The 24941-nt window shown below is 42.5% G+C and overlaps 2 protein-coding genes across 2 annotated transcripts in view; both read left to right on the plus strand.

Moving 5' to 3' along the window:
• The first annotated feature begins 1815 nt into the window (after positions 1 to 1815).
• On the plus strand, positions 1816 to 3143 carry LOC135514150 (transmembrane protein 230-like). The gene is made up of 3 exons (XM_064937389.1): positions 1816 to 2250; positions 2541 to 2663; positions 2805 to 3143. The coding sequence occupies exons 1-3, from the start codon at positions 2155 to 2157 to the stop codon at positions 2943 to 2945; spliced, it is 360 nt and encodes a 119-aa protein (XP_064793461.1). The 5' UTR covers positions 1816 to 2154; the 3' UTR covers positions 2946 to 3143.
• Positions 3144 to 12467: 9324 nt separating this feature from the next.
• Positions 12468 to 24941, plus strand: part of LOC135513620 (uncharacterized) — a 31245-nt gene continuing 18771 nt past the window's right edge. The window contains exons 1-2 of the mRNA XM_064936496.1: positions 12468 to 12528; positions 18891 to 19097. Coding sequence (XP_064792568.1) covers positions 12468 to 12528; positions 18891 to 19097 — 268 coding nt within the window. The remainder of the gene's footprint in view (positions 12529 to 18890; positions 19098 to 24941) is intronic.

Genomic DNA, 24941 nt, shown 5'->3' on the forward strand with positions numbered 1-24941 from the left:
GATGCCTTACCACCATAGGCCTCTATGGAGATGGTGTCCTCAAGCTGCCCCTCACCAGTCTAACAGAGGAATTCAAGTGTGCAAAAACCAGGCTCCAGATGACACTGAATGAATCTCGAGACCCAGTGGTGAGCAACAACGCGCCGACCTTGGCAACTGGGCGCAAATGGAGGCCAGGAAAAGCAGTCCAGGAGGCAACAGCAGCCCTCAGACATGCTGACATTGTGGTTCATGTTCAGCAAGGGAGAGGAGGCCTTGGGCTAACTAGCCGTGCTGCTTGGAGTAAGGCCACTGCACCAGAGCGGCGGAAGATGGTAGTGCAGGAAGTACGCCATCAGGAGGAGGCTGCAAGGTGGGGCAAGGCAGTCTCTCTTGCCAAACAGGGACAGTGGACTCGATGGGACAGTGTGGAGAAGAGGAAGATCAGCTGGAAGGATCTGTGGGCCATGGAAGCGAGGCGGTTGAGCTTTTCAATCAGAGCAACATATGACGTCCTTCCAACACCAGTTAATCTTCACCAATGGTATGGTGAAGATCCAGACTGTGCCCTCTGTTCCATGCCAGCCAACCTCAGGCACATTCTCACAGGGTGTAAAACAAGCCTCACCTAAGGACGCTACACTTGGCGTCACAACCAAGTCCTTAAAAACCTTGTGTCCGCCCTGGAGGACAAGCGAGCTGCCACCAAATCCCTACCACCCACAGCAGCATCATACTCCTTACGGACAAACTTTGTCCGCGAAGGGGCTACACCACCGAAGAGCGGCTCTACACCATTAGAGCGAGACCAGCTGCGCTTGGCCCGCGACTGGAAAATGCTAGCTGACATTGGCCGGCAAATTGTGTTTCCTCCGGAGATCGCAACCACCACCCTAAGACCTGACATGGTGCTCTGGTCCCGTTCACTCAATAAGGTCTTCATCATTGAGCTCACAGTACCCTGGGAAAACTCAGTAGATGAGGCTTATGAGCGAAAACATCTGCGCTATGCTGATCTAGCTGCCGAAGCACGGCATCATGGCTGGAACACAGAAGTCCGTACAGTGGAGGTGGGCTGCAGAGGTTTTGTGGCAACATCTACAACCAGACTGCTTAGAGACCTGGGAATTAAGGTCCAGAGCCAGCGTTCGGCAATCAAAGTTGTATCAGAGGCGGCAGAAGGCAGCAGTCAGTGGCTCTGGATGAAGAGGAAAGACCCCAGCTGGGCCCCGAAGTGAGAGGGCCAGGAGGTATGGGGTCAACAATGCTTGACTCAGGTAGGATGACGCCCCTGCCATGCATAGTCCCATGGGATGTTGGCTATCAACAACAAGGCAACTCTTATGACTAATTGGGAATGGGACGCAAGCGTAGGATTGATCACCCTGTCGCTGGCCGCCTTTGGGGAGGGTGTATAGTGTGAAAGGCCGAAACACCCTAGGAACCAAAGGTACACTACTGACAATGCGCTCCCCAAATTTCACCACGCTCACTGTTCATTAACTCTTGGAAGTGCTTGCACAAAGGATAGTAACATCTCATCCTGTGTTCTTGGAATCAGCCTACATTTTTGTGATTCACTTGAGCGGTACCAAATTGTTTTTCAGCTGTGATACGGCAGCGCCCCTTAGGGGTAGGTTTCTTCCAATACACTTTAGGGACCTGGGATGTATTCATCCTGCCCATTCTGATGCAAAACGTTTCTCATACGAAAACAAATGGTATTTGTCTAATATAAACTTTAATTTTGCTCTGTTTTGCTTCGTTTGGTTCTTAAACGTTAAACGATGTCCGTAATGAATACACATCTCTTATCTGGAGAAAAGAAACGCGCATTGCGCAGGCGTTGTACAGACGAAACAACGGAAGAGGTCACTTCAGCATGAGTAGCTCGGTGGACTACCAACCATCGTTTTGATTTCTACAGAATTAGGCTACCTCTCTTTTTAACTTCTTATCTGAATCGGCGGTACCCTTCTTTCTATTTACACTTGGTTCCAACGTAGGTTACAGTTGGCTAATTATCGAGAGAAACAACATTGTAGCTGACAAGGCGGGCGCCATCAGTGTAGCATTTCTCAATATGAAATGATATAATCGGCTGCCAATGTAACAGAACAATGCAACATTTTTAAGCAAGAGTGATACTTTTGTTTCCTGTAATTTAAAGAAAAGATGACAGCTCGCAACAGTGTAACACATGGAATACCCAACACTAAGGTCAAGTACTCCAAATTAGCCAGTGATGATGACGGCTACATTGACCTGCAGGTAAGGGCTTGAGTGTGCTAGAATGGGCCTGGTAGGGTTGGAATGGATATCTGGAATCTATAGGCCGTTTGAAATGAACTGCCGGGGGCAATTATTGTAATCTATCATCATCATTATGTAACTATAGACATAGTCCAATATCGTTATTGCATCAATCAACCCTGTATATGAAATAATGTTGTAATATCAGTATTGGAAAAAGCTTTTGGGATGGTTTGGTGAAACACAAATGATAAAATGTTTGATATTCTGTAGTATGTTGTTATTAAGTAATGTTTATCCCCCCACAGTTCAAAAAGAGCCCACCCAAGGTCCCATACAAAGCCATTGCACTGGCCACTGGCCTCTTCTTGATTGGCTCTCTGTTAATCACCATTGGAGCCCTCCTATTGGCAGGATACTTTGAAGTCACAGTGAGTATGACAGTTAAGTCTATTTGTACATTCCTGTCATGTTTTACAACAAATACATTTTCACACAGTTAACTTTGACACATTCTAGTGTGTTCCTTAGATATGAATATTTTATAGATTTTCTGTCTTCATTCGTTTCAGCATGCTGACCGGACTGTGCCTGTTCTCATCATTGGAATCCTGGTTTTCCTTCCTGGATTCTATCACCTGCGGATAGCTTACTATGCATCAAAGGGCTACCGTGGTTACTCCTATGATGATATACCAGATTTTGATGACTGAGCCACTCCTCACTGAGAGTCATGTGTTATTTTTATATAGTGTTGTTAAATACATTAATCAGACAGGGATCTAGTCCTAAAGCAGATGTCCTTTGATGTTTTTGTTAATCATAGAATGTCTTAACTTTTTGTTATTTGACTGAATTACCACCATAGTTCATTATGATTGATTACTATATTTAGTTTAGATATGTTTGTGTTATTGGGTCCTGTGTGGCTCAGTCGGTAGAGCATGGCGCTTGCAACGCCAAGCGTCGTGGGTTCGATTCCCGCTGGGACCACCCATATGTAAAAGTAGTGGCCCCAGCCGACTTGTAAGTCGCTTTGGACAAAAGCGTCTGCTAAATGGGATATATTATTATATTATTGTTTCTAACAAAGAACATGTTTTTTAGTTGACGGATCAATTGGGAATGTGTTTCTAGGATGCTTTTTTTTCTCCAACATATAAAAGAGAAGGATGTCATTTCTATGCTGATAAAATACTTAGCTGTGCTGTGAGGGAGGCATGAATTGAATTTATTGTCCAACTGTTAGTCCTATACCTGATCACTGTAACCATAAACAGAACCATGAGTTTGAGACATTATGGCTAAACTTGAAAGTTGACTCTTTTTCTGTTGAAATGTCACTTGTGCTTTCCTGTAGGGTTTGCTGGTAGGAGTATCTTATGTGATTAATGCCAATCCTTTGATCTCCATATGGTGTGCTGCTAGGCCTGTGAGAATCAAGAGGGAAAAGTAGTCACGCAACAATACAGAGCTCAAAGTGTCTGGTATAGATATCTACTGACTAAGTTTGAGAGGCATTGCCACTGGCAACGCAGAGTGTATGTTGAAAAGAAAGGCAATTGTGGTTGTGCACCAGCTCAAATAAAGGCTATTATAAACAACCATCTTCACTTTTGTGTCAACTCATGCCCTCATGTGGTGTTCCAAAGTTTTCTCAGTGGGGAAAAAACAAACCCAATATTCTACAGACAACCATTGATGTTTTTTGAACCAAATGTTTCGAAAATGTAAGATCTGTGTTTGTTTGAGAGCTATTATTTGACATATTTGGGTGAATGATGCTACTGGTAGAGTTGATGAAGTTATGCCTAAATCAAGCAGGTAGGGCGTTACATTTAACATTAACATCAACATTTACCACTAAGGTAACCTCATCAGGCTATTGCGCACAGGCTATTCTGCATTTGGGTAGAAGTGTTTGGGAACGAGATTACCACTAAGTGAGGGTCTCTAGGAGCAGTTTACCCCAACAACCTCAGACCCCAAACCATTAAAAAATAGTTGTTGGAGGGGCATCTATTCATATAGGAAAACTATCCCACACATATTGATAAAACATGTGATGTTGTGAAGGCATTTTGTTGTAACTTTGTGGGGAAAAGTATTTCACCTTGTAATAAAGGCGTTATTGATCATTGCATCACGGAAAGAGACATGAGAAGAACAGAAGCAAGGCATTTTGGATGACATTTGGACCCTTATTAAAAATGTATGACTGGGGGCATAGGCAACATTACATTGACATTGTTTATGGACGTGTCCCGTTGTATAGCATGTGTCTTTTGTCAGGGTCTCCAAAACGTCCTCTCCCACGGAAAAGGGCTTTTGTCTGGAGCGCTTAAACTGAGTGCATATCTTAGGGAGGAGGAGGGAGATACGAGGAAGGAAAGAAACCGCGAGGAACGTAGTGCATGAATAGACGACTATACTCTTACACATTCTCCGTCATTGTAGGGTGGAACTGAGAGGTGCACATCATTTGGGGATTTTTTGAGCAACACATTACTTAAATAAATGCGCTTAAATGGATTCAGATAGTTTTTTTCTACTGGTCCTTTTTACTACACTTTGGATAACTTTGGACAAAGCTGCAAGAAGGAGAAAATTTGAAATATGCTCGGAAACTTTCAAATTATTATAAACCAATCTAGGCACTCCTTAAGTTTTTCTCTGTCTTTATATTGGATTTAATGAATATAATGAAATACTGCTACAGCTACATCTAAACTGAGCTTTTCCTATCTTCACTCTTGTTGAGTCAGCACCTATCAGGGGCTCGTGAAAGACAGTTTCACGCTGTTATAAAATATGCGAACACCTGCATTTTTAAGTCAAACGTATCAAACTTTAGAATAACCAATGAAAGCCTAAATACGTCAACTGCTGAAAAAAGCAAAGGACCCGATGGACTGATTGTATTCTGGTCAACTCAGAGAAGAAGTGCCTCAAGCAAGGTAAATCGACTCCGCCACATCCTACATGTGAATAACAGTTTATGTGAGTTACACATGTGGTCCACTTTTATTGCAAATGTACATTCACTTATTATAGAATCTACTTTTTTTCACAAACACACATTTCCTCACCCTTTTTTTTAGTCTAGACAAAGATTCCGTTGTAGCTTTATACTTTTGTCTCAAGTATTCGACCTACTGTTAAAACAGTCTGACAAGCAGAATATTCCCTGAAGTGCATTGTGTTGACGTCCGTTCTTGTTGACCATTTTGCTCTAGACATGTTGCTTTATGATTACCGGTTGAGGTGTGATTTATGTAGCGCGCGTTAGCTTTTAAGTGTACATTTGGAACAAGGTAGATTATTCATAGCCTTTGGTGAAATTAAGATTAATTAATGCATTAAATGAATGCATACTGAGAACAATGTTCAATCACAGCAGAATTGTCATTTTGTATTCAGGTTGGGTCCCTTTCCAATCAGTCCATGTCAGACAATAGAGACACCTGTTTTTGTTGTTGTTGCCTGATATGGAGACCATCCTTGTAAACAAACCATGTAGTTACTCTAAAATAACAATGACTTTCAGATTTTTTTTCTGATATATGATGTTATTCCTATTCTTTAATTATTTACTGCATTCAGATATCAGCCTTGATGCCACATATTATATTTTTCTTTATGTTTGAAAACTGATCAATGAAAACAGCATCTGCTACTTAACCCTCCCATCCCCCACTGTGGATAAAGGCAAAAACCCAACAGAATATGATGCATATTTGCTTACACTACTCCATAATGAGTCACCAGTTCAATCCACACTTGGTTATTGAGACTAACTTCATTCTGAAAGACCATGTATTGTGTCATTCAGTTCTTCTGTTTGATAGGTTTATGAATTACTTATACTGGATATCCTCACTTGGACTGTGGCAATTCATGAGTCATGACACAAGGGCATCATTGATGCTAAATAGTTCAGTTATCTACCATGGCACTTATTTCATGATTTAGTAAAGTGTCCATTGTATCAGAGTGATGTTTTTTATTGCTGATTTTGTAGATTTTAATTGCTTACTCAGGTGACCAAAGTCCAACTGTAAAGCTCAGTTCATCCATGGGCCTTAGTGATTTACCAGATTCTGTGGTTCTATGTTCTGCACAGTGGAGGCTCCTCGGAGTAGGAAGGGGAGGACCATCCTCTTCAGTGAATTTCATAAAAAGAAAAATAGTGAAACATAAAAAAAGTTATCCTGAACTGAACTGAATATATTCACGTCAACAAATATCTGATTAAAACACAGTTTAGCAATGAAGTTCCACAGTAGCATCAACAGCACCCTCCAGGGTAGCACAATGGTGTAGCCAGAGGACAGCTATTTTCCGTCCTCCAATGGGTACATTGACTTCAATACAAGATATTATGACAACTTCCGGAGGACGTCCTCCAACCTATCAGAGCTCTTACAGTATGAACTAACATGTTGTCCATCCAATGAAAGGATCCAAGAATTCATCTAGTACTGAAAGCATAAGCTACAGCTAGCTAGCATTGCAGTGCATAAAATGTTGTGAGTATGTGACTCAAAGAGAGAAAGGACAATGGTTGAACAGTTTTGAAAACAAATATTCATTCAAAAATTAAGGAGAAGCAGAAGAAGCATATTTTGTTGTATTTTAGCTTCTTAGTTTGCCTTTCACTTATGTAGCTAATGCAGCTAATTTAGCCTACTCAACAAGCTGACTCAAACAGAGAGGAATGCTACTTAATGTTAGCTAGCTGGCTAAAGATATCCAACACAGCAACACTTCCAAGTCAAGGTAAGTGTTCAGTTCTATTAATTCATTGCCACCGGTGCCCGGTGTAACTGCTTGCTGTACACTGTACTGTGTGATTGTACACACATATTGGATTGCGGGTTTACTAACGCATTTGTTCTAGTTTGTTGACTATAACATTAATATGGTGACAACGATGTAGGCTGTGTAGTGATTAGCGGTTATGGTTTGAAGGTTTGGCTCAGATAGGTTTTTACACCTGGTCACAGCCAGCTGTTGTGTTGTGCACTGAAGTCCACAAGTAAAGACAAAAGGTGAGAGCAAGAAAAGCAGATAGATGCGAGAAGGAATTATACAATGAGCAAAGTGATGATGCTCTATGTGGCTGCTGTGAGAGTGAACTGTGTGTATGGGTGATCAGGGTTGTATTTATTCCACCGATTCTGTTGAAAAACATTTATTAAAACGGAACCAAACAGAATTTGTCCAATAGAAACTCTGTTTTAGTTGCAAAACGGAACGTTATTATTTAGCATCGAGGTGTAATAAAGAAAGTTTTTGTTTTTTGCACGGATTTGATACAAAACCGCTTAGAGTTTTGAGGGAAAACCTAAAGGAGATTAGAAAAAGGGAGCAAATAAAGACATATTCAGCTGAATGCAGTGTAAAAGGCACCATTGTATAGACATGGCCATTTCAACCTGCAGTGTTGTTGGAAACTCTTAATGTGTTTCTAGGTCGTAGATGGTAAGAGTTGACTTGGTGTGGTATAAATTAACCTCCAGAACTAAATGGGTTCTTTAGTGTTATTTTAGCTTTCTTTCAATCAACCAAGACATTTGGGCAGCACCTCACTTTTGTCTCTCTCCTTCTTCTAACAAAGCCAATGTGGTTATTGCGTGTGAAGTATTCTAGATCAGGTGCAGCAATCAGCTATCTATGCCTTGAGACACTTCATTTCACATCAATGCAGTGGTTGACCCTAAATTAAGGTTTGCATGGCCACCAGAGGTCATGGGGTGGGGCAAACTACTCTAAAGGGCTGGTTGAATTAATGGAGGATGTCAGTACACAAGATGTAGAGGGTGTATCAGAGGGAGTTGGGATATGAACAACAACAAAAAATCTAATTCACACATGCGTACAGTTCAATACACACAAATATAAGCACCAACCAAATTATTATCATTATTATTAATAATGGGTCTCAATGATGACAGACGTATCCATCTCTTCTCCCCCCCACCACACTAAGTTACACCTTGAAATAAGAGTTTGGTCTCTATTCTCGCTAATTCGGTCAGTAAAATGTTGATTGTTGGCCTTAACCCTTTCCTTTTATGAAGTAATCTGGTGGGATGTGCAGTGGATGAATTCTATATTTGTTTATGATTTACTAAGTAGGTGTGTTCTTTCTTTGCACCTGCAATAGGGCCCTCAGTTCCCCCATCAAACCCAGCAGGCTTGTTCTGAGGCCATGGCCCAAGCAGGATTAACCAGGATTACTAAGAAAGTAATACAGCTGCTTATCAGGTCCGTCTCTATCACCAACATCACAGATGGGCCTTGGCCGCTAGGCCGATAGGATTTTCTTAGTATGTATTACCAAGTGTGTGAACGTAGAGAGTTAGTCAGATGGATAGTGTCATGTTCTATTGTTATGAGTTTGATGTACACATTTGCGGTTTTGTCTGGGTGCGAATTCGGCAAAACATTTTTGGGGGTGGTGGGGTTTACTCTCAGTGGGCTTACTACTTTACTACTGGCCTTGCCTGGCCTGGCCTGGCCTGGGGGGATCATTTTCCTCCATGTTTTCACCTCTTTCCCTCTTAATGCAGAGCTCTTCAAACTGCTGCATCCTACCTGTGAGATCCAGCTCAGCCCTGTCCGTCATTTACTCCCTTAGCGCTACTGTAAGTGTGTACCATGCATGCTGTGCCACATTTAGATGGGATAAACCATTCAAGTTATTTATAATGCCATCAAAATGGCAAGCATCCCCGTGAACAGAACAATCTGGCAGGTTATGGAACAGTTTTTGCTGACAACTGTTTACTGAGGAGAAGACAACAGTCTTGATAGATTATGGATTTATGTATGATGGCTCTCTCACAGGGGATGGATGGAAGGTTTGGTATGGTACATTTGTCAGTGAGATCAATGGCTGTCACTCTGCTATGGCAAGCAGTGCTTAATAATAAAAATTCACCAACTGTTTGTAAAAGCATATACAGGACAGCGTGCTGCTGACGGATGCCCTTTATCTTTGATTTCTAATTCGATTACACTATTAAGGTTGGGAGCAGCAGTACTGGATTAGACTAGGTGTTCACAAGGGTGCAGTCCAAAGTCATTTGTCTCATTGAAGCCCAGTAAGAGATGCAACTATTTTTAAAGGTGCAATATGCAGAAATCGCATTTCCTTGTTGGCCTATTTTCAGTTTAAGTGGCAAAACAAGCAGTCATTGTGTAGAGAATTTTTATACCATTTAAACTGCTCGGACAAATATTTTCCATAACCAAAAATGTTGTATTTTCAACTGTTTGAACTTAAGAGCGGGAGCACATAGAACAGATCTACCACTTCTTTAAACTTGCTTTCAATGGGAATGACAGTTCTCTAACTCACATTTCACGGGTCGCCCAAAAAGTTACATATTGCAGCTTTAACAGGTTTGAAAGTCTTTACACTGTCATTTCAAGGTAAAATGTCTTCTGTGTAAGTGTCATTAGTCCACTGCATTGATTGCCAGACTTATGGGAGAAAAGGCCCAGACTATTTGAGTGTCTGAGGTTGTATATCGGTTGTGTACTGACAGAACAGTCTTACTCAGTATGACAGAACGGTCCGGATCTCCCTCAATGGCTTCTTTTGTGTGACTTAGACACTTATGTAACGTCTCCGTGTTCCCCTCAGATACCCTCAGGCTCAGCTCCCCTCACTTCCTAACCCGCATCTGCTCCATGTACAGTTGATCCTGGCAGAGCTGCATTTGTCTGCTGTTCAGGACTGTATAAGAGGGGCTTAGCTACCACTCCCAACCCTGTAAACTAAAGCCATGTTTTAGGCAAAGAAACTTAAATGACTGTTGGGCAATATTAACATAATCCAATAATTCATAATAATTGACTTGGTGTATTTGTATGCAACCAGCAACTTTTTCATTGAAGAAGCAAAATCAGAACCCTCCTTGAGCAGCTCCCATAATTGTAATGATTTCTCTTGACAATATGCTTTTAGAAAGAACACTGAGTCCTCTCATTCGTTTGAATATAGAGAGATAATCATTCTGAAGGCACCCAATTTGCTTTTCCATTATGAGATTAAAGGCACATTGATATGATGCTTTGTGTACTGTGCATCTCCAAGCACTGTCATTCAACATACTATCAGTGTCCTATGCAACCCCTCATTACTATGTATGATGTGGCATCTTGAGATAAACTTGTAGGCCTCCTCTGTTTGTATTTAAATTAAAGGACTTCCTGCCCTGGGAAACAGGTCATACCTGTAGCCACAGAATAATGGTGGGTTCTGTCCTCTGACTCTTCTGTCTACACCTATAGACCTGGAACCCTACAGGCTCTCTCTGCAGGGTCTGTAGTCTGGCTCTCCCCTCTCAACTGCCCTGTCAAAGCACCAACTATAAGGCTGGAGAAACTCTAAAGAATTTGACAGGTGATATAAGTACCTATAGGTGATAAGCATGTATAAAGAGCTATCCAAAATAAACATTTTAGCAGTTAAACGTTTCCCTCAATAGCAGCAACATGACATGAGAGGGGGTTGGTTGGCTGGGTGCTCCATTGGATGCCATGTGGCTGAATGATGAAAACTGTTACCTCGGAAGACTACTTCTACCTCAGAGAATGATGCAGTGCTGTGCAATCAGCTCCAGTGACAAGTAATCATGTGTTTCTGTCACTTTGTAGGGATGATGACACAATAGCTAGTGCAGTTGGGAAAAAACAGAATGGGATGGGCAATGTTCGATTTAATTTGGCATTTCAGGCGTAAGGCAGGAACAAGAGGACATCATTACTCCTTCCATCTCTGTCCTGTCAGAGCAAGTTATAGGTATCATGTATCCCTGTGAAACAATTTATGTTGCTCCTTTTCCATTCAGAGAGGAGAGACTTTTGTTTTGGTTGTGACATAGCCCATGGCCATGTTGTCATTTCTGCTACTCTCATATAATAACATCATTGTTGCCTTGCCCCCAAATCAGTGATAAATATCACACTGATTTAACCAACTCAGGACAGATGTCATTGCTAATTCCCATCAGGACTAAAGAGTCCCGCTGAGTCCCATACCCTTATCAGACAAGTGCAGAGAATAACAATATCCCCAACCTATTCTTCCCAGATCTGTTTACTATGTCAGGTTACTACTATGAAACCAAATGTGTCACGTGAGTTGAGTTGGCATATCTGTTGCTATTACACTTCCTAGCTTTCTAAAAATGGCCTCCTTCTATTAGTGTAATTAACTTACACCAGTGATAAGCTGGTATTAGTGACTCTGAATTGCGTGTGCGGGAGGATACAGTGTATATGTGTGTGTGGAGGAAAGGTGAAAGCTTAAACTGTAGATGATTTTAAGCTGTATGTGGCTACCTTAACACATCATGGGCCAGACAGGGCAACACAGATTCAGTTTTCAGAGCTTTATTGACCCTTAGTATTGTCAGGCCCCATCCATTCTTCTTTCTAGGAAGTGGATTATTGAGCAGTCTGGTTACAGTAATATCCGGTTCACATTCAGTGGGTCGGTGCAATAATGCACAATGTCAGAGATAGAAATTACATTCATGGAATTTACAGCGTTCTCTTTTCGAATACTGTAAATGTTTTTTATTTATATATATATATATTGAAACACAAGAGTAAATATGAATTGAAAGTGCATTGACCATTAGACTGGGGTTGGGATGACGAGATAAACAGAGATGTCCCTGATGTTTTCCTCTTGCATGTGTCACCTGTCTAAAGCTGTTAGCCCAGTTAGCTTGAGACAAGACCTACAGTATGAGCTGGGCAAATCACAGGCAGAAGGTTCATCTTTTTGACCATATCAGTGACAGGGACACCCACAGGTCTGTCTAATGGTGATACACACAAACTCATACACACACATACACATCAATATATTTTCACTCCCAAAGCTAGTTTGAATAAGCACGTTTCCCTTAATCCAAATCCAAATCACAAATCAGACATCCAATTTTGCAGTGAGCAAAGACTTTTTACAGAATACAGTCAGTTATCAAGCCGTCAACAGACTGGAATACAGTTTGAAGTAGGGATTATGAAATACTTTAGGGTTGATGTTAACTTGGAGGATTACCTCGGTCTTGTCTGATGCCAGATGCAGTGGGAATGTCCTTGTACAGTATTGAAGGCTGTATGTTACTTTATGTCAGAGGTTTGATTTGAATGTGTGTGTTGCTGTGTTTTCAGGTTGGGAGATATGTAAAGCAGTGTGAGGGACGGCGATGGGATTGGAGAGGCTGTGGCTGCTGGGTGTCACCACTGCTGTTGCCCTCTGTCTGCTGCGTAAGTATAATACTGCACAGTGCATTTGCTATGCTCATAACATTTTATTGGTTTCTCTCCTTACACATACATTGCTCTCCTAGCTACCTAAGTAATTCACTTCATACATTTCTATTACAATACTAAATCAATGTAGTGAAGTTATGTACTGTAAATCATATAAAATGTGCCTCTAGAGAAATCCTCTCATTCAATTCACTATCTGCCTCTCGCCATTTCTGTCTCTCTTCATCCCTTTCCACCCTTAATTACCAATGTCTTTTCCTCTGGAGTTTATACCACTCTCTTTCCATTCCTTGTTTACGTGGACGCTTATGTAATGGCAAAGAGTCCAAGGCCGTGGCTCTCATGTACTGGTTGGTGGACGTTTCTGAATGCACTCCCTAGAACATATGATTCAAAGCATCATACTGATAAGTCTCTGACATCAGCCACTATGTACATGTGACATAGATTGGGGAAAGTGATGAGGAGGGGGTCGGGGGGTCTAGACACAAGTGTGTACAAGGGAATGGGGTGAAATCCGAATGTACAAAATACATCTGATGGTGCGGATTTAGATTAATCTGGGATTTATACTGGTCCCATCCAAAAAGCATGCTTCTAGGGGGAGGGGTGCTTAGTGGAGCGAGGCCATGTGTGGACCCCAGGGGGATGTGGATCGGGAGGGAGGGGTGAGGGGCCTGCTACCCTACCATCTATCAGGGAGTGTCCCCTTTTGAGCAAAGCACTGCCGCAACGTGTTGTATTTTAAAGAGAACAGTGCAGCAGAAGCGAACTCCTTCCACTACTCTTTTGTCCGCGTGAGGCATACAATGCCTTAAATTTCCCTGGGAAGCTGTGAAGCGAGCTGTAGCCAATTGCGTTATTGTGTTTATGAGTCTGTTATTAAAGGATGTGAAGCAATGTTTATGTTTACTGCTTTTCATTTAAGTCATGTATGAATATAAATATTGCATATGCATTTGTTCATATGTGCAGAAAATTGTATATAAATGAATTCATATGTTTATATAAAGGCTGAAGGCTGAAAACAGCCTATACTATATCTAGGTCTTTTTCTAGTTTTCTACAATGTGTTTTCGTTTTAAAGACTGCACTGGCGATTTTAGCATGGAAATCTTGGTGGGGCAAAAGAATTTTATTTGGGATGCATGCCAGCAAATCCATTACACAACACAACACTAAACATTACATTATTTGCACTATAACAGTGAAAAACGATGCCCACAAACTGTTAGGGCCTACATAAAGCTGTCCCAACAGCAGAGTCACAACAGCAGTCCCAACACATTACCACTACTGCACCTGGCTATCAGCGGAGCCTTGTCTGGGAGCGAAACAGTTCATTCAGCCTCATTTACTGCCTTTAAATTAAACATAGCTAATATGGCTGACTTGCTTCAACAAATGTGGTTTCTACTGACAATTGAGATGTACAAACTATGGCATAAGGGGATGACAAGCGGATAAGAGGCAATCCGTAATTTCGATTAAGACATTACTGAGCGAGCTAGGACGGACGTAGTCAATATAACTATTTGTTCAGCACTTTTGAAATGTACAGCAACAGAATTCAGAACATGGGCCGTTCTTACAGTGTTCTCCCTGTACACCAAGTCAGAACCATAGGATAAATAAAGGGGGCATATAAGCAGACAATGAAAGCTCTTACAATATTCAAAGACTACATTTCTCAAAAACAGGTTATAGGCTACATGTGCACCACCAAGTCAGAACAGTAGGCGAAATTAAGAGGTGAAAATAGACCAAATTATTAGGGTGAGGCACATTGGCTACTAACAGTTTACTACTCAACATACACGTATTACTTTCTTAGCTACCGTTTACATATCTTCCTGGCATATTACATAATTTATGCAGAAGCATACTAGACATTTTTGTACTCACCTTGTTGTGCTGTGCCCACTTGAACAGGAAGGTGGAGCGGCAGTCCTTCGTTGGCAAATTTTATCATCAAATTTTGCCATCAAAGTCTGGCATTCTCTGGATTTATGGTGCTTTCAAGACAACTGGGAACTCTGAAAAAAAGGTTGAATCATGATAATGTCAGTCATCTTCAGGTCGTAGCTATAGAAAGAAGCCAGAGTTCCGAATTTACAATTCCGAGTTCAGTGAAAGTTTAAAACATACTTTCCCAGTCGTAGCTCATTTTTCCAGAGTTCCCAATTGTCTTGAACTCACTAAAGTCAGATTTAGCAGTTAACAGCTGTTTTGAGCGTGGCACAAATTGTGCTTCATTGACAGCATGGCCAATTTTGAACGTTTATCATTTTAAAGGGAAAGAAACCCTTAATCTTAGACTTTGGACCAAACAGCTACTCCACTGAATAGCAGGCTAATAAGGGCTTTGCAATGCTTGCAGTTAGCTACACGGATTCCTTCCAAACCACTCAAATCAAATCACATTTTAAAATCAAATAACATTTTATTTGTCACATGCCCTGAATACAACAGGTGTAGACTTTACAGTGAAATGCTTATTTATACACACCATTAACCAACAATACAGTTTTAAGAAAATACCCCCCAAAAAAGTAAGAGATGAGACTAACAAATATTTAAAGAGCAGCAGTAAATAACAATAGTGGGGCTATATACATGAGGGACCGGTACAGAGTCAATATGTCAAGGTAATTGAGGTAACATATACATGTAGGTAGAGTTATTAAAGTGACTATGCATAAATAATAACGGAGAGTAGCAGCAGCGTGGGGGGGAATGCAAATAGTCTGGGTAGCCATTTGATTAGAGGTTCAGGAGTCTTATGGCTTGGGGGTAGAAGCTGTTTAGAAGCCTCTTGGACCTAGACTTGGCACTCCGGAACCGCTTTCCGTGCGGTAGTAGAGAGAACAGTCTATTGATGGTCCTGGATGGCAGGAAGCTTGGTCCCTGTGATGTACTAGGCCACACGCACTACCCTCTGTAGTGCCTTAAAGTTGTAGGCCGAGCAGTTGCCATACCAGGGAGTGATGCAACCCGTCAGGATGCTCTCGATTGTGCAACTGTAAAACCTTTTGAGTATCTGAAGACCCATGCCAAATCTTTTTAGTGTCATGAGGGGGAATAGGTTTTGTTATGCCCTCTTCATGACTGTCTTGGTGTGCTTGGACCTTGTTAGTTTGTTGGTGATGTGAACGCCAAGGAACATGAAGCTCTCAACCTGCTCCACTACAGCCCCGTCGATGAGAATGGGGGTGTGCTCAGTCCTCCTTTTCTTGTAGTCCACAATCATCTCCTTTGTCTTGATCACGTTGAGAGAGAGGTTGTTCTTCTTGCACCACATGGTCAGGTCTCTGACCTCCTGCCTATAGGCTGTCTCATCGTTGTCGGTCACTGTTGTGTCATCGGCAAACCTAATGATGGTGTTGGAGTCGTGCCTGGCCGTGCAGTCATGAGCGAACAGGGAGTACAGGAGGGGACTGAGCACACACCCCTGAGGGGCCCCCATGTTAAGGATCAGCGTGGCGGATGTGTTGTTACCTACCCTTACCACCTGGGGGCGGCCCGTCAGGAAGTCCAGGATCCAGTTGCAGAGGGAGGTGTTTAGTCCCAGGGTCCTTAGCTTAGTGATGAGCTTTGAGGGCACTATGGTGCTGAACGCTGAGCTGTAGTCAATGAATAGCATTCTCACATAGGTGTTCCTTTTGTCCAGGTGTGAAAGGGCTGTGTGGAGTGCAATAGAGATTGCATCATCTGTGGATCTGTTGGGGCGGTATGCAAATTGGAGTGGGTCTAAGGTTTCTGGGATCATGGTGTTGATGTGAGCCATGACCAACCTTTCAAAGCATTTCATGGCTACAGATGTGAGTGCTACGGGTCGGTAGTCATTTAGGCAGGTTACCTTAGTATTCTTGGGCACAGGGACTATGGTGGTCTGCTTGAAACATGTTGGTATTACAGACTCAATCAGGGACATGTTGAAAATGTCAGTGAAGACACTTACATTGTGGAATTTGCAATTTCCAACTTGTTTTGTAATGTTTATGTCCAATGGCCGACACCCATACATTTTATCTATAATTTCTCTTTATTATTTCTCTTCCGATGACGGAAGGATTAAAAAGGATTTGCCAGTAGATTATCGACTTGATTCATGATGATGACAGCTAGCTAAAATGTTGAAAGTATGATGTTGACTTGATCAGTCCAATCAAAGCTACTGTAGATATAATGTGATTTGACGTCATTTTATCTGTGGCCAATGACCTTGAGCACTTCTTGGATGGGCACTTCTAATGTAACTTTATGGCAGCACCCAAGGGGCTAGAATTTTCTAGCTCTACCCTTAGACTTGGCGGTGACGTAGTGTCCCCATGAGTGATAGAACCCTGAGCCAATCACGGAGCATTGCTCTGTATTTTCTGCTAGCTGCCCCACCACCACAGAGAGCACTGAGCTAGGCTGGAACACCTGCATTTTGGAGCTGCCTTACTCAAGAAAACAAAAAGAGACCATGTTTGTACACGGCTTTTGTATGCGGCTTAAATACATACATTTTTTACATTGTTTGCAAACTGATATGTGACACGTATTAATGCCAAAATAACATGCAAAACAGGAAAGCCCCCCCAAAAAATGTTTTTTGTTTGTTTGCTTCTTTTTTTGCAAAACATTTGGGGCTCAAAACAGGCTCTGCCCCACCTGCCCTGAATGACGGGTCGCCACTGAAAGAATGTATTTTCTCCCCAAATAAGTGCAAACCGTGTGTACCTTTAGGCCGTTCATCACCTTTCGGATAGCACTCACATATAGTTGTGTTCTCCAGTTAAATTGGAGATAACCCATCAACCCTAGTCTACTGTGCACAATTGTGTTGGCCTATTGCTATTGCCCAACAGCCAACGGTATTTTCCTTACCATTATTCAGGACATGCAACAAATGAGTCGCCTAGTGGGCTTATTAACAAAATGAACTGGTTATGACATTTCATGACGAAGAAGTATTACATCATAGTCCTAAATCTATGGTGTTGTTAGACCCAATGTGTCTCTCCTTACTGATGACAATGAATGAATGACGGGCGATCGAATTTTGCATGTGACTTGATGGAATTTGAATTATGTGAAGTGCCTAATGATAATGATAATGATGGTGTGAGCCCAGTAACAGATTGACTGCAGTCCATTTAATCATAGAGTAGGCTACTGTTACTTTGAGTCTCTAAAACCACACTGTTTCCATTTCTATAGTCATATGACAAATACTCAATTTTATTGAAAGATATGTTGGCCTTTTACTAGATTCTTATATTTTTGCATGGACTGAATATTTCCATAACTGATCAAATGTCCGTAGGCTAATAGGCAAGACTAATATTCTGCCCATATTAACACATTTATTTTAGGTCATAGCCTAAAAAAATAGCCATACATGATTTAATGAAAAGCAGCAAACAGACACAACATTGTTTCACATTCTTTAATGACAGACTCAAACACAAACATGCAATTGGCTACTGCTCTTTCACAGCTGTTTCCTGCGCAAGTACAGGGAAACTCAGTATATTGTACAATGCATATATTGATTGCGCAGAGGGGTCTGTAGTCTCTGTAGTGTTGTACCTTCGCTGTCGTGTTTTGCTCGATAAAAAGACTACAGGTAAGCCCTTTGAGATTAGTACTTAATCACCAGGCTAAACAAGGTGCAGATACAACACAACACAGGCTCTGGCCCAAGTGTCGTTAATGAGATTGCAGCATGTCTACAGAGCCGGTTGCAGCCTAGTGATCTTGTCACCAAATGGAGTACTATTGTTTTACATGGCCTCTGTGTGCCTGTTTTAAACAAAGCATACTCTCGAGATATTCAGGCTGGCATCCAACTCATGAATATTTATTCACATTTAAATGTGTGTTTATGTTATCTACTCTTGTCTCTTTCCCCGTAGCCCTACTGCTTGTTATTTTCTCAATCTCCTTCCAGTTTTTCTCTATCCTTGCCTTTTGGTTTTAGCCCTGTTTCTCCTGTCTTTGTCCTCCCCTCCCCTTCCCTCTCATGAAGTGACACTTTTGCTCCAAAACAGTTTTATCATCAGTTCTCTGCCCTGCAAAAAAATTATTGAATATTTACTCAATATCTTCCTGGAATGTGTAACCAGAAATTCCACTGAATGCATTTAGAAAAACACTTAAAGTTTATCTGGTTCTGCATGACACTCAAACCTATGTGGAACAGATCCACATAGCTTATGGATGTTAAGGAGCTCTTAAATATTAATTTATGTTGTGGGTGTTGACCGTTCAGATATTAGCATGTTTTTACTGCAGATTCACCAGTCATGCTCAGCCTTCTTCCATGGTATTGTTACCTGTGTGTTACCTGTGTGCTTTCTCCTCAGGTACATCCCAGGGTGTGGAGGCGGTGGTACGAGCCAGGGTTGGGGGGACTGCAGAGCTCAGTTGCAGTCTTACCCCCCCTTCTACAGGAGCCACCACCCCAAACCTGTTCCCACTGCACGTGGTGGAGTGGGTTCGCCTGGGTTACAATGTGCCCATCCTCATCAAATTTGGAGTGTACGCACCACGCGTGCATCCCAACTACAAGGGTGAGTCCTCTTGTCCCAGATCTATGTCTTAGCACTGCTTCTTTCAAATTACGCAATGCACAGGAAAGGCATTGTGGTAATTGCAGTTATACACCATGACTGAGCATGTGAACCTTTTGGTTCTCACTTTCAGAGTCCTGGTGCAATTTAATCTTTTGTCCTGTTTGTTTATTGGGAGCCATTTGTCTGCACACAACAGCCCAGTGTTTTTACTGCTTTTTTTACAGTGTAGGGTATGGGAAAAGGACAAAGGAGAGTTTAACCTCAATTACCTAAACGCGACGATAGCAGTTGTGGTATCTCAAAGGAGTGAAGAGAAGGACCTGACAACTGTATCTGATTATATCTGAAGAGATTGCGTGCAATAAGGTTGCATTGTCTTAAACAACTTTCAATTACCTTCCTTTCAGCCTTCCTTTCCCCTGACGAGGAACTGGCTGGGAATGTGCTTTAAGTACAGCTGATTTGTTTTGAGTTGGGATGGGGATGAGGGCTACACTGGTATTTTTGAATGCTGGAAGGTTTCAGTGGTGAGAATACTCCAAATAGGTAATCAATTAAGAGCCCTGTAATTAGACTGTGTGTGTGTGTGTGTGTGTGTGTGTGTGTGTGTGTGTGTGTGTGTGTGTGTGTGTGTGTGTGTGTGTGTGTGTGTGTGTGTGCGTGCGTGCGTGTGTCTGTGTGTGTGTGTGGTAGGGCAGGGCAGGGCACTGGGACAGGAACTAGGCGAGGACGGAAATATGTTAGTCAGGGGGGTGGGATGACAGGCGGGGCTGTGTGTGGATGTGTGTCTGTGTGTGTGTGTGTGTGTGTGTGTGTGTGTGTGTGTGTGTGTGTGTGTGTGTGTGTGTGTGTGTGTGTGTGTGTGTGTGTGTGTGTGTGTGTGTGTGTTTATGTGAGTGCAAGTGGAGTATGGATTGAAGAGAGTGGGGTTAAATTGAGACAGGCTTGGCTGAGGTGGGGGCTGGTGGTCTGATGACAGTTTGTTCTTGGTATTCAGAGGGGTGACCTTGTTTAGCTGTAAGGAGGATGGATGAAGCATATGGAATATTAGAGTTCTCTTTCATTGAGTACCATAATCTAGTCATTGTTTCTCTGAGAAATAAGACAAAGGCTATGTCACCCCCCCCCCCCACGTCCTCTGACAGAGCCCATGCCAATACTCCAAAATCCCATACCCTCTCATCTAGGTCACTGAACTGGCAGGAAGCTTTTCAAGTCCACCTAGAGTTTGTTTGCATTTAAAAACAATCACTAGATACATTCAGCTATCACACTGAAGATCAAATGGACCCTGGCATGCACTGGACACACACCAGACTCTGACCACTCAGGAATGGCCTGGAGAGCACTGGCCAACAGATGTCTGGCAGTCTGTCTGACCCACCCATAGATAGGCCATTAACAGTGTTATTGTTTTAGGGCTATCATGTGATGCTCCATGACCCAGAATTCATCACTGAATCTATGGGGGTAAAACCAACAGAAAAGATGCAACAACAGTCTAACGGTTTGTTACTTAGCTTTGATGAGGGATATTCTCCCTCTCTGTGTGTCTGGGCTCCGCTTAACCCCTGTCTGCCTCATATCCTCTCAGCTCCCCTTCCTCTGGAGGCAGATGGCAACATGTGAAGCGTATCAGCACTGCAGATCTAATATATTCTACCCTCAAATTAAAATGTTTTGGGATTTAACCACAGCCCCACCTCACTAGACAGTATGAAACACAGCCACTTCCTGGTCTTTGTCTCAAGCAGTATGCTCAGGGACAAACAAGAACAACCTTTTAGTAAGGGGAAGAAATGACTCAATGTTGTTAAACCTTATTTAGAGCCTATAAGACTGTTCTGTCATCTCTGTCTCTCATGTAAAATCTTGCCCTGATGCCATCATCCCCCAACCTAAAAATGTCACATGCAAGAATGAGAGGAAGCGTTATCTTGGATGAGGACATAATATTGCCATGCTTTTAATGTCCAGTTGTTCCGGTAGGATATCAGGTGTATTTCTGATGACAGTGAGTGTCTGTGTCTATGTCTGTGTCTGTGCAACAGAGTAATGTTCTTCTGTTGACCCCATTAGAAGCCAATCCCTCTGAAACACAGACAGATTACTTGTGCAGGCTGCTCTGCAAATCTCTTATTTCTGGAGCGAATCAGAAACCCTTTTGAAGGAGGCTTCCCAGTACTACATCCTTCTTCCTCCGTGTCTATTTTCTAAACATACCCTGGAGGACTGAACATCAATCACCTGACAAAACAGAGGAACAGACAGATAAATAGTGACTGAGTGTGCAGTCAACTTGACAGGTGAAGTCTGTTCGAGTTGTGCTTGTTGAGGAAATGTTTAGTCCAAGCTGGCCTGTGAGTCTCCCTGCACTGGATGCCCTGTCAGAGGCACTTACTCTAAAAAAGGGCAGATCAAATGTGTCCTCTCTGCTGAAGTAAATGAGTGGAGACGGTGTGGAGGGGGTTGAACGACAGCAGCAAAAACCCCCGACTCAGCCCAGCAGGCCCCCATTACTCGGTCTCAGTGTGAGCCCTAAACGCTGGGGGAGTCATAGCTTTGTTTCACCTTTTTACAAATACACACATTAAAGAACCTCAATAAATGAGCCTTGTTCCAACACAAATCTTATTTGGAATTTACATTTTCATTAGTAAACATAACCCTATTTGACCACCTAAACCAGAACATAGGTGGCAGCTGACGCCGATCCACATGATCCAGCTGCAGCCTGCATTTCTAGTGAAACGGAACCAGGGAGACGTTTGCCAAACAGTGACACAATAAGAGAAGAAAGCAGGCTGGACCCGTGGAGCTCATCAAATCAAATGTTATTTGTCACATGTGCCGAATACAACAGGTGTAAACCTTACCGTGAAATGCTTACTTACCAGCCCTTAATTGACCAACAATGCAGTTTTAAGAAAATATAGTTAAGAAAATATTGACTAAATAAACTAAAGTAAAAATAAAAGATAAAAATAAGGAACACAATAAAATAACAATAATGAGGCTATGTACAAGGGGTACCGGTACCGAGTCAACGTGCGGGGGTACAGGTTAGTCGAGGTCATTTGTCCATGTAGGTTGGGGTAAAGTGAGGTTGTGGCATGTTCTCCAGCTCTGAGGTGGTCCATCAAGACAAAGGCTCTGTTTCTTCATCTCACAACGCTGTAGGTGTGTCCCATGGGACTGGGATCAGAGCAGGGGGAAGGAGATCAGACCCAGTATTGTGCTGCCTGGGAGCTTTTGTATGAAAGCCTTCTCTAAGGTCCAAACACTTCCTGGGACGTTCTACCTTATCCCAGACCTGAGACCTGAGGATAGGGCTATAAGTTAAACTTAACATTTTATTATGTAGAATTCACTTAAAAAGGTTTAAACTGATGCATCATGTTAGTTTGCAAGTAAAGAGGTTGGACTTGCCTGAATGAGCCCCCAAAAATGCTGCATATATTTTGGAAAGTCAATCTAACTGTGAATCATTTACCAACACATCATGTGTGGAATACAGAAGGGATTATGAGAGAACTCACATGTGCATGAACATATACACATGGTGATTTCTAAGTCATGTTTTAGTAAGTGTCAAATACAGTGTTGTTAAAAACAGCGATGACACACTGACATGCTTTCGTGCTCTGCCACAGACCATGGTTGACTAGATTGCATGTTCTCTTGATTCAGGCAATGGCAGGTCATGCTGAAGTTGGCCAAGTTGTCTGAGTGCTGAAGTTTGGATGTGTCAAGCAGTGGCTTGAACATGTGAGCAGGGGTTAACACAGTCGGACAGAGAGTGAGGGACAGAGTTACCTGTAATCATTTGACAAAGAGCTATTCATAAGAGGGTTAAAGTGATTAGGGGAGAGGAGGATTGAAGAGCGACATTTTGGAGGAAGGGAGGGGTGGGCTGCCAGGGGCTGGGGTCCAGCCCCAGACTTATGATTGTATTCAAATCAAAACACATCCCACAATGCACCTCTGCCACATACGGAACTGACAAAGAACAACAGAACTGAGGCCTCTCAGAATGATCTGTCTTCCTCCATAGGTGCCACTGTTATTGTAGCATATGAAATTCTGTATATCCCCGCGCATTACAACATTCAATTTTTTTGTTAATTATATTTTTTTTACCCTTTTTTTCTCCCCAATTTCATGGTATCCAATTGGTAGTTACAGTCTTGTTTCATCGCTGCAAATCCCGTAACGGACTCGGGAGAGGCAAAGGTCGTGAGCCATACTTCCCCCGAAACACAAACCAACCAAGCCGCACTGCTTCTTGACACAATGCCCACTTTACTCGGGAGCCAGCTGCACTAATGCGTCAGAGGAAACACAGTACACCTGGCGACCGTGTCAGCGTGCACTGCGCCCGGCCCGCCAGAGGAGTCAGTAGTGCGCGATGGGACAAGGACATCCCTGCCGGCCAAACCCTCCCCTAACCCGGACGACGCTGGGCCAATTGTGCGCCGCCCCATGGGTCTTCCAGTTGTGGGCGGCTGCGACAGAGCCTGGACTCGAACCCAGAATATCGAGTGGCACAGCTAGCACTGCGAGATCACTGGAATTATGTGGGTAAAATGAATATGATTTTAACACTAGTTTCAATGAAGTAAGCATAGAGAGCACAGTGATTTTAAACACAATGCAGTACACCACAGAGAGAGTCCTTGTATACTACAACCCCCAGGCCATGGTTACATAAAAACGGTTGTCAGAGTACAGGCTAGCCAGTTCTCTGGCAGTGCAGTGAGCGGTGCAGCTCAAAAAGAGCTGAGTGATTTTTAACCTGCCACCCAGTGGGGGAGAACCTGACTCTGGCTAATGTGAAGAGGGTGGTATGTTTTAGCGTTGCGGGTGGATTATATTGTTTCCATTTTGCACCCTTCACTGCACACCAGCCAGAATAGCAGCTCATTTTAAGGTAGAATGGAGCCGTCATGTGATATCTGGGGGTGGAAAAAGAGTAAGGAGAACAGACAGGAGAAAGCAGCAGCTATTGTTTCTCTGCCTCTGTGTTGTATAGAGACTAGTGTAGAGGACCTCTAGACATTGTGCTAATGCAGACGAAGGGGGAGTGATCAATGTCTCTGCTGGAGTGTTGCAGGCTCACTGAGGTCATAGAGGTCTCTCACTCATTGGTAGCAGTCGGTGAATTATTGATAAAAATCCCCTCCATAACCTCTTCATAACCTCTCATTGTATTCCTTGTGGAATGCAGCGATGGGACACTTAACCGTTTTGATCAATACTTGGTCATCTTTGATGAGTATTCAGATCCCCATATTTTTGTTTTCGGTTGGGATGGATTGGAAATTCTCGACAGCTTAAATTTGGAACATATTATAAAAAATGTGGTTGAGACCTGTCTGTCCATCTTAACAAAAGCAATCATTGACAGGGCGCATATTTATTTGTATCTTATCCTAATTGTTTTTTTTATGAATGGAAGCAATTTTAACCATGGCTAGAAAATAAATATTCAAATTCAAATTGAACTGCATTTGTCACTCTATGTCAAGGGCTATTGTCTGACCACAGATTCAAGCGAAAACAGGCTTTTCTCTCTCTCACTCTCTTTTTCCTCTCACTCTCTCCATTTCATACTGTTTTAACAGTCACAAGCCATTTACCCATCTTTAAATACAAACATGTTTTCTTCCACGTGTCATCTTTCAAATCACAGGCACAAACCCCTGTGATCGACCCTCCCTTCCCAGTGTGTTGCCGCCGTCGCTCCCCGTTGCTACAGCAACTGAATTCAAATCTAAACGCCCAGCCTGGGGTATTCTTGGTTTCATCACTATGGTAACCTGAGAGAATTACGAGGGGTGG

This window comes from Oncorhynchus masou, chromosome 25, assembly GCF_036934945.1.
Source record: "Oncorhynchus masou masou isolate Uvic2021 chromosome 25, UVic_Omas_1.1, whole genome shotgun sequence".
NCBI classification, from domain to species: domain Eukaryota; kingdom Metazoa; phylum Chordata; class Actinopteri; order Salmoniformes; family Salmonidae; genus Oncorhynchus; species Oncorhynchus masou.

What these genes read in the sequence shown, in the direction of transcription:
- LOC135514150 (XM_064937389.1), top strand. Translation starts at nt 2,155, where the DNA reads ATGACAGCTCGCAACAGTGTAACACATGGAATACCCAACACTAAGGTC. An exon ending in ACGGCTACATTGACCTGCAG is followed by an intron (nt 2,251 to 2,540) that starts GTAAGGGCTTGA and finishes ATCCCCCCACAG; the next exon opens with TTCAAAAAGAGCCCACCCAA. An exon ending in CAGGATACTTTGAAGTCACA is followed by an intron (nt 2,664 to 2,804) that starts GTGAGTATGACA and finishes CATTCGTTTCAG; the next exon opens with CATGCTGACCGGACTGTGCC.